This window comes from Theobroma cacao, chromosome 6 (assembly GCF_000208745.1).
Source record: "Theobroma cacao cultivar B97-61/B2 chromosome 6, Criollo_cocoa_genome_V2, whole genome shotgun sequence".
NCBI lineage: Eukaryota > Viridiplantae > Streptophyta > Magnoliopsida > Malvales > Malvaceae > Theobroma > Theobroma cacao.
In genome coordinates, this window is record NC_030855.1 from 22,960,764 (window position 1) to 22,971,159 (window position 10,396).

General features: G+C 34.8%; 1 protein-coding gene across 1 annotated transcript; it reads left to right on the forward strand.

The window, feature by feature from the left end:
* LOC18596676 (myb-related protein 2) lies at positions 4,871 to 9,978 on the forward strand. Its single transcript, XM_018122924.1, has 7 exons — positions 4,871 to 5,016; positions 7,060 to 7,452; positions 7,588 to 7,664; positions 7,766 to 7,802; positions 8,698 to 8,905; positions 8,985 to 9,411; positions 9,521 to 9,978. The coding sequence occupies exons 2-7, from the start codon at positions 7,122 to 7,124 to the stop codon at positions 9,659 to 9,661; spliced, it is 1,221 nt and encodes a 406-aa protein (XP_017978413.1). The 5' UTR covers positions 4,871 to 5,016; positions 7,060 to 7,121; the 3' UTR covers positions 9,662 to 9,978.

Below are 10,396 nucleotides of genomic sequence, written 5' to 3' on the forward strand. Positions count from 1 at the left end.
TTCTATATGTGTAGATACGAATAATACTCTTATGCATGAACGAATCTTACGCATAAAGAACATTAATTTTTATGTCTATGTTAAGAGAAAGAATTTTCTCAAAGGGAACACTTTTTCTTTGGTACATTAACACTTTTTCTTTTCTTGGAAGAGTTCTCTGAATTCCAAAGAAAGTCAACAAGTTGCCCAACTCTCTTAAAGACAGTAAGCCTGGCTATATTTTTGTACTTAAGCAGGGTTTTTAGCTAGTATTTTATTTGTATGTAGCTATGTTTACAGGTTGTATAGATGGAAAGGGGAAATAAGGATGGAAAAACAGAGGAAACAAAAGAAAGTTATTATGAGAATGTTGTCTATTAACTTTTCTTCCTTGTTTTCACATGGGTATATGGACCTTCTTCTTCAATGTTCTTTTTTACATTTTCTGGTAGTCGCCAACTCACCATGAAGAAGAATTATTTCAAGCAGCTATGTATAGGGAATTCCATGTACCCATATAATCTTAAGTTTCCTCCCTGTTTAATCTCTCTTTTAACTTGCCCCCATGTGCAAGCCTGCGCCCATGTAGTTGCATCTATTGAATTGGGAGAGTATTTTGTATTGGGCCAGCAAGGCATGCATGATGAAATCTATTACTAGCATTACTTTTCTTCAAAAAGTGGAAAACCCAGATGATGATGAAGAATAAGCAAAAAGCTAAAAAAGGGGATGCGATGGGGGTGGTGGTGGTGGTGGTGGTGGTTAGGTTTTTAACAAAATAATACAGCGTCAACATGAAAAGGTCTTCCCACCTTACCTTACAGTAACAAAGCAGCAGATAGGGGAATAAGAAATGTTGTTTTCCATCCATGGGGAACTTTTTCACCAGAGAAGTCTTTTCCTATTGATTTTGAGAAAGAAAAATTCTCATTCCGGATTGGATAGATATCAAATTCAATTAAAAGTTCCATCTAGCTACCATTTGAATTAATATCATCAAATGATGTAGACAGAAATATTTATGTTTATCATCAGCTTGCAATGAATTTACTCTTATTTTCCTTGGCCCTGAATTGAATTTGGGAGTACATATAGGTTAGATCTTAATCAACTTCAAAATTTTTGCTAATTATAATACTGCTTTCTTCGAAAAAGAATAGTCCATATCTAGCTCAGCAAGGTCTTCTGCCATTAATTAATTGCAAGTAAAACCATTGATGCCTCATCACGAGAGGTTGGTGAGGGTACAAATACCAAAATAAAATATACACACACCAAAGAACAAAAAAACAAAAAAAAAGGAAGAGAAAGGAATGATAGTGTTTGCTTAAGTCTATATGATCTATTCTCCCCTTTTGGCCCTCCCCTGCTTCAAGGGCACATGTCAAGTGCTTCAGTTTGCATCAACTGCTTTTTCAACATTTAAAATAGATCTTATTTAGATGAGGATTTTGTTTTTATTGTCCTTTAAATTTGCGGTGTAGCAGTATATCAGACTATCTTAAATTGGAAACTCTAGTGTGAAACATACAAAAGCTATAGGATGACACTTGTTTCTGGATAAGCAAGTAAGGTTGGGGAAATACCCTTCTTGCAGACAAGAAAAGATACTTCATTATACAATTAAATGTATATAGCAAAGATTATAGATAATTTTCTAATTAATCTCAAAAGACTGAACTTTTCTGCCTTGTAGTCCAACAGTAACTAGCCACAGCACTTCATAATAGTAGACAGGTGATCATTGCATTTAGATATAAAAATCTTGTGGATGGTTTACTCTCTCATGACTAGTTTGAACTAATCAAGTCCTAATTTGTTCCAACTACTCATATGAATGACAGATAGTAGTCTTTGCCATGACGATGGGCTAATGATTGTTCCTAACTCTTCAAAAGGACACAACACAACTGCTCAAAATGCACTTTATTGACCTCTTTTTATCTCCACTTTTCATGCTTTTGAAGATTCGAATGACGCAAAATGGTTCTGATATAAATGAACCTTTTAGGACCATCTAGGCCGCTAAGAAACCCTTGCCTTCTCAAGGTTACTATTTAAACTCTTTAATGACCCTTCTTTAACAAAAATTTCTGTGCAGCATTTGTAAATATACTGGCAACGATCGATCTGTTTTGTAACCTGTCAATTAATTTTATATGGTTATGTTTCAGATTTTTATTCTTTGACATGCTTGTGTCTTTCATGTCTATCGAGATGAGACCGTCCTGTATAGAATATCAGTTATAGTGTGGAAGCAGGCGCCCGAGGATGCAGCAATTTGGTGAGACGGTTCACCCAGTTTTAATAGGATACCAACGGAATCCTAATTGTGGAACACTATGAAAGGTCCAAACAGGAAGAGAAGAAAGACTAACAGTCATAAGCAACAAACAGAAAATAACACTAGATTATTGATATTAAAGTTGATTTATGGATTTATCAGCATGATTCTTCTTCATAATCAGTATAAAAAAATGTTCCCAAGAACAAATTTTCTTTCAAGGCCATGATGGGGCAGTGATGCTAGGTTGGATGTCTTCATCCATGAAATGATACAAAAGAAAAAGAAGTAATTCTTTGAAAGATTCGCAAGACTTTTAAATTAACAACTCAGAAATGTCAACTCCCCCATGCACACGAGAAGACAAGAAACAAGTGTTTTCTAGCTACGTAGGGGGTGGGAGTCCTCCATTTTATTAAAGTTCCTGATGCCCATTTTTCTTCTCTAATTCCAAGTTGTTTTTCTCTGTTAAACCTCTTAATTTAATCCACAGAATATCTGTCATGTCTGCTTAGGAACAAAAATAATGCACATGTCACACATAACGAGCTACTTTTTGGATGTCATTTAGCCAAACCTAATCCTCTTAAGTTATTCCTCTTCTTTCCCAAAGACTGTGAAGGGAAGGCCCTCTCTCTCTCTCTCTCTTTCTCATGTGGTGACAAAACAGTCCAAATTCTATCTGATTAGCCTTGGAAAGTAAACCCCTTTGATGTAAGGGAAAAGGCTAAACCAATATCTTAATCTATTAGCATCGTCATACAGGAAAAATTTTGTATGTCCTTTTTCTTGCAAACTACCTCCACACCATCCTCTTTTAATTCCATTTTCTTCCTGGTTTTTGAACAGTTTTTTAATAAACCATCTTTATTCAGATTTTCTTGATCAATATATAAAAAAACAATTGCACTTGAATTTTAATTACCACCAGGAACAGAAGTTTTACATTGAAATTTGAAACTACACAAACTTTTGTATCTTAAATGCTTAAATAATAACTTCTTATATCTCACACATTCAATCTATTAACAATAAAACAGTGGTTCTAGTTTTTTTTTTTTAAAGATAAACAGTGATTCTAGTTGTGTAGTTGTAACCATCTTTAACATTTACATTGTATCTAATTATATGTCAACTGCCATAATTTTTTCAATCTGTCATTTCTCCTGGATAAGCAAACTTCTTATTGGGCCAAAATGACACTGAATTGCCCTTTTCTTTTGGGGTGGTGTAAGGTAGAGTTAAAAAGCACCTACCTTAGTACCAAATATTTCACCGATTTATTTCCTTAGTAAGGGTAATTGAAAGTATCTCTTGCCAAATAATTTCATAAATTAGGTACAGAAGTTATTAGTTCTCTATCTCTTTTCTTTGCCTTTAATAAGATGAAGAAGTGCATTTTGTGTCAGTACTGGACAAGTGAGCATGCTTTCAGCTGGTAATATATAAGTGTAGAGTAATTATCTACCCAACTAATCTTCTCAAATTTATGCTTAGAGGACAAAATGGGGACCCTCAATTTTTTTGTATTTTAGTGAGACTTAAGTATATGGGGGCATTTTCCATGGCTAAACCCTAAAATCATTTTCACCAAACTATACTCTAAATAAAGGACAAATAAATTTCAGCCCTTACTTTTATTCCTTCCTTTCCCGATGAGATGGGGATGTTCAACTCTAGGTTTGGAACCAAGCTCATTCAATTAGACAAATCATATGGTATACGTGCTTTTTTTTTTTCTTCCCTGGAATGGTTATAATCAGTCATTCTCTTTGCTCTGCTGCTTGCAAATTGAAAAACATTTGGAAAGTGATCTAGGCAACTTGTTTGAATACACGAGACCCACCAAAATTGACTTAGTTTTTCTAGCTCTTGCTCGCCATTTGCGACCCCACAATAATTCTAGAGTTAAGGACGACCAACTTTTCCCCTAATCGAGAACCAAATGAAATATGTAGCATCAAAGTCATAGCAACATATATTTGCAATGAAAGTTAAAGCTGTGGACTATGAAACAATAGGAACACGGGGACAAGACAAGAGGGTTGCTACAATTTAAGAAAAAGAAATAAAAAAAAAGTCTTCGTTTAGGTAGGAAGAAATTGATGGGTTGATGAAGAAATGGCCCTCACATTTCTTATTACAAGCCATGTCTAATCTTTTAAAAGTTCTTTTGGGTTAATCATAATTAACAAATTAAGGAGAGGAGTCCCTTAAGACCATGGTAGCGTAGGTCAAACAATTAGTTTAATCACCAAAGAAAGAGTTTCTACAGGGGACAACTGTCAAAGGAGAATGGCGATATAAGAAAAAAAGGGTGGAATAGTCACATGATATATGCAACAGTCGCATCTGTATCCATAATGTGAGAGACCATCTCATCATTTTAGCATTATAAAAGTGAACAAGTGGAGTGTCAAAACATCGTTGATTTTCTTTTGGGGTTCTAAACCATGAAGATGAAGGTCTTATAATATATAAATTTTGATGACTTAGATTCCACGGTTCAGTGAAACCAAATACAAATATCCTTCAGACCAAGTTGAAAAACCTTACCCAGCTTCTTTTCTTCTTCTTCTTCTTTCTCTCTCTTGATCATTTGTTTAGAGGACGACCTAGTCGAAGCGAAATCTCTATATCCAGTGCTTTAGTCAGGATAATTTTTATATGAACCTCCTCAATTCTCAAGTTGAAGGGTTATCTGATGATCAACAACTTGGAAGGAATAGGCTGAGGAATCTTCACCATCAATGGTTTGTATCTTTGAGGGTTAATTTTCTTTTGGCTTCTGCTTTCTAGTTTCTACTGCTAACTCTTGTTCTTTCCTGTGTGTCTGTGGATTCATATTCTTTTTCCCCTTTGAACTTTAAAGCTAGGTTATAGATAATTATCAGAGTTTCTCTACAAGTATTCTGGAAAAGAAATGAAAAGAGTTTTCTTGAAATGAATGAAAGATGATGTTTACCAGAGTCCTAGAGATGAACTGCTTTAATTTCTCACTATCTCTTCACCTAAATTTACATTAAAAGGAACTCTATACCTCATGTTTTGATGATAACCGAAACACAGTTGCTTCCCAAAGAACAGTTTTTTATTTGAGCCAATCGTATTAAGGGCAGACAAATCTCAACACGAGTGTAAAAGTTAGCTGCTGTTTTTCATTGGATTCCGGACTTGTATGTTTTCAAAGATGACAAATCTTCTTTCTCCCCCCTTCTGTTCTAATAACAAAAGCAGTGCAGTTGGGAGTTCCTCATTTTTTTTTTTTACTTCGCAATGCGTATAGATCAGAATCCAAACTCCATTACCATTTTTCCTACACAGCGTACGGATTATACATGACTTACACTCATATATTTGCTAATTAATGTTACAAACCCACTATCTTCCTTATGGTACGATGTTGATCAGGTCTGTTGTCAGATCAACACAAAATAGCTAGAAAAACATTTTTATTTACTTTGGCAACTCCACCACTTTTGCAGAAACAGTACTACCGGATGTCTAGAATTTTCAAAAATCTATAGGGTTGGCTTCACTGATTCACTCGAGCAAGATATGTAAGTGTGACACATAACCCTCCTTTTCCTTCTGTCATGCATTAATGCTTTTAGCAATAATGTTTTTTACCTAAATGTTTTGAAATATAGAGCTCTTGGATGAACCTGGGGGATGACCTAAGTTGCCTACGTTTAATTTACTTGCTCCACATTCTGTCTTTGCCGAAACTCATTAATTTGGAGCTACTTCCATTTACAAAGGTGGATGATGCTGTTTATGCAAATGGTTTCCGCCATAAATGTCTTGACAAGTGGTTTGCACTCCACAATAAGTTTTTGCAGTTAAACCCATCACCTAAAAATGGTCCTTAGAGCCATAGGATCCAATACTGGGGTGTTGTTGAAACGTTTTTAAACCTAACAGCAAATGTTTGTGGAAAGCTACTTATTGTATTTCCAGGTACATTCCAACATGTTTACTGTATAACTTCATCAAAAATTTAACAATCTCCAAGTAATGGGGTCTAGTTTTAACAAAACATTACTAATCATATTAGACTATGAGTACACTGCATTAATGTTGACAATGCAGGTTTTTTTGTCTTAATTTTTTTTTCATTTATGAAGCCACTGCTTAATGTCATGGAAACTTATGTTAACAAGGATCTATACTTAGCAAGTTGGGGATCAAAACAAAATTCAAGCCTTTTAATTACTTAGGCGTCTAATTAAAAGGAAACTAATTAAATCTAACCTAATTTTGCACTCAATTAAGCATGGGATCTTGTTGTTCTATGGAAAAAGCAGGAAAATTAGTGGAGGTTTTGGGGATAGTGCTATCTGTGATAAGAATTTCCTTTGGAAAATAAATGGTAGCATAAAGTTTTTTTTTTTTTTTGTTTGGATGAAATAAGGGAATTGAAGCTTTCATGGTATATTATAAAGAATTAAAAATGTACTTTTAAGAATACGGTAAATAGATATACTGACATCTTTCAATATTTTCTTTAATTTTAACTTGTTCTTATTGTAGCCATGACAAGCAGAAGAATTACTGAGAAACTTCTTTTCATAAAATTTTGTTGCATGGTCCACGTTTTACATTAATGTTGGAATTGGTATTTTGCATGTAGAGGTATACGTCTTTTATTATTCATAAAAGATGGGTTAAATGTTAAAAAATGAGTGAGTTCAGCTTCATCTTTGAGAAGTTTTTGCATTTTGCATATCAATGTTTCACATACACGATAAACTGACGTGACAGTATCCTTTCCCCTTTTTCCATTTCTATACCAGAGAAGCAATTCCAAAAGCTATTTCTACTGGGATTATTGAAAGCGAAGGAGCTAAGAAAAGCAATGATAGAAGGCATAGAAAACCATGATGAAGAAAAGAGGGTTGAGAGTGAGGAACAAGCTGAAAACTTGTCTGCAGTGTCTTCCCCGAAGTGCTCGTCCTTCGACTTGAATGAAGAAGCTAGCAGCGAAGAGGATTATGATATCGACATTGCTAAGGAAAATGAAGTGAGTGTTGAAGAGGATGAGAAGAGAACCGAAGGGAGTTCCAGCAATAACAATGAAAGAAGAACAGTAAGGCAATATGTTAGGTCCAAATTGCCTAGGCTTCGGTGGACTCCTGATCTCCATCTCTCTTTTGTGCATGCTGTTGAAAGGCTTGGTGGACAAGAGAGTAAGTTCAGACAATCATTTCTTTTGCTTTTTGACTTTCTTATGATCCATCTTGATTAAGAAACGAAAAGAGAACACCATAAGGCAATTAATATCAAGTTTATTTACTCTAAAAACTTTCATTACTTTGTTGCAGGAGCAACCCCAAAGTTAGTTCTTCAATTAATGAATGTGAGGGGACTTAGCATTGCCCATGTAAAAAGTCACTTGCAGGTGAAAAACAAAAAGAATTTGATTTGACATTTCCTTGCCATAAATTTCAACATTTGTTTCCTTTATTTCACATCTTATCTGTATATATATTCCTCTTTCAGATGTACAGAAGTAAGAAGCTTGATGAGGCTGGACAAGGTGAAGTTCTTCTTCCTTATGCAGTTATACTCATTAAATGATAGTACTTGAAATTAAGGGCTCCAAATTCTATGCTAGGGAAACATCTTTGAATCCTCAAGTATTACATATAGCACATCTACCGCGAAACAAAGAATGTGTAAACTCCTAAAAAGTGTGTCAAAAATTTGGGTTTCATTTTGATTTTAATTTTACTAATTGATTCTTGTTATCCAGTTTTTACTCCTTTTAAAATTAGTAAAAAGAGAACATAATGATAAAAACAATCATAGTTAATTTGGTTAAAAAGGGTAGTTTTGTATTCACATTAGAAAAAAAAACAATTAAAATGTAAAACAGCAAAAGATAATTGTTCCATACAAAATTAAGTAAACTTTGTTATTCATAGAAATATTTTTAAATTTTAATTGTTTAAATACTTTTTTTTTTTGTATTCAACACAATTTTTTTCCTCTGATTGATCATAAAAAGCAAGTAGCTAGCAAGGATAACAACTAAAAGAAACGCATACAAAATTTTTTGTTTTATTATATTAAATTAGTATATAATGTAAATTAATTTGCTTATAATAAGAGGAAGGAAAAATTAGGAGAAAAAATAAGAAGAATTCAGAAAGCAAATGGTGAAAAACTGGTAAAATGAAGATTTCATTGAATGGTAGTCCTGATGTCTTAGCTAGTATAATCTTCAGCAGGAGTAAGAACAAATATTAATACCAAAAATAGGGAGCAATTTCAGTGAAACCATGAATCAAGTTATTAAAAAGGGAGAAACAATCAGAAGCAATTTGCTATAAATTCAACAGCTTACAAAAGAGTTAAGGGTAAAAGAAATAGCATATGGAAAAAAACTGCTTTCTGCTCATTTAAAAGACTTTGCTAATTTTGTCATGCAGTTCTACGCCAAGCCAATAGACAAATTCAAGGAAGGGATGAATTTCGGAGCATGTTGCAACAGGTTAGCTCCAGTCCTCATCAACATTTCAGAATGGAGAATGGTGGGATTGTCTTAGCCAGAGGGTCTCTTGAAAATAACATCACTCGAAGTCTTTACAAATCTCCCTTCTACCAACGCCCATTGGATTTCAAACCTAGCATTCCAAGGTAACAACCATGAAATTTCTCAAGTACCTAATGCTGAAACTTAAAATGCTAAAGCACTTTGACATCTCTCTTTCTATAGGCACCAACCAACTTCTTTCATAAGCAAAGCTCGTGGACAAGAAAATGGTTTCCCAAAACCAACAGCCTTGTACAATCAAGGCCAGTCAAACCAAATTCATACTATGGATACAGCCATGCGAGTTGGACCGATGAGACCAGGCCGATTTCTTGAAGAGAAGAGGTGGCATCCTTTTGAGCTGATTTGTAATAGATGGAGGGTTAATGGAAATATGACCAAGGACACCTTTGCTACTACCTGCTCACAATCTCAATCACCTTATTTTTGCACAAGACCAAGCTCAGATGGGGAAAGTTACTCCACAAGGCCAGCTGCAGGGAACCTTGGAACCAAGAAAATGATCGGGCAATTTGTTTCCAACAAGCACGATTCCTTGAGCAAATTCAGTAGCTGTAGACCAGAGTTTGAGGCCCCGTTATGGCTTGAGGTAACCGCTGGTGGAACTAATTTATTTGACTATATATATAAAATTAACAAAAATGGTTTTGAAATGCTTTTTTTTTTTACTTATTTTGTTATCATTGTTTGAAACACAGTTGAAGCAAGACAAACTGCTGAAGGACAGGGAATGGTTGCCTGATCTGCAGCTAAGACTAAGCCAAAGAATTGGAATTGACGATGAGAAGACCCATTGTAAAGGCACGGAGGAAATTAGCACCCAGCTTTCACTTTCTTAGCCTCAAATATCAAGCTATCAGGACAAAATTCACGACCAAGCGAAAAGATTCAAGGAAATAATTGTCCAAATGAAGATATTGGTCTACTTACCAATTTACATATATGTTGCAACAAAGCCGGATGAGGCTGAGTACTTAAGGATCTGACCATGTAAAAAGAAACCCACAGGAAGTGAGATCTTTCTAAGTACTTGTCGTAGAGGCTAGAGCCATTACAAGCATAGTGTTTTTTTTTTTTTTGTTAAATCAGTTTTGAATGATTTAGAGTACTCATGAACCTTCGGAGATAGGAAGGTTTGTGATTGACAGTTTGTTGAGGTGCGGTATATATTTGCACCAATATCATTCACATGCATGACTTTTGTTTTTAACTTGTAGATTGGGAGCCATGTTCATGCATGCATGCATGATGAAACTATAATGATCAGCTAACCCTGGCTAGAGTACTTTGGCTTGGGAAGAACCCTAGCTATATATAGGAACGGGATCGAGACCAATATCTTAAGTTACCATTAAGTAATACAGCCATGACCTTTGTAATCATTTACATTTAGTCATTAATGATCTGGGTTGGGATTAATTTAGCAGAGAGAACATGTGAGATTGAATTTTCTTGTGTGATCATTCTCATCCCTGGTGTCTTGTTCATTAAACTTTGCTTATGTGATATGGGCTCATGGATGCATATTTGCATGGAATCCTCAGTTCTGTCGGAGCATGCTGATGAGAAAAGCT

Bases quoted from the DNA above. Each gene is read 5' to 3' on its own strand.
- LOC18596676 (XM_018122924.1), top strand. From the start codon at position 7,122: ATGATAGAAGGCATAGAAAACCATGATGAAGAAAAGAGGGTTGAGAGT. The intron at 7,453-7,587 runs GTAAGTTCAGAC...ACTTTGTTGCAG, and splicing joins AAGGCTTGGTGGACAAGAGA to GAGCAACCCCAAAGTTAGTT. The intron at 7,665-7,765 runs GTGAAAAACAAA...TTCCTCTTTCAG, and splicing joins ATGTAAAAAGTCACTTGCAG to ATGTACAGAAGTAAGAAGCT.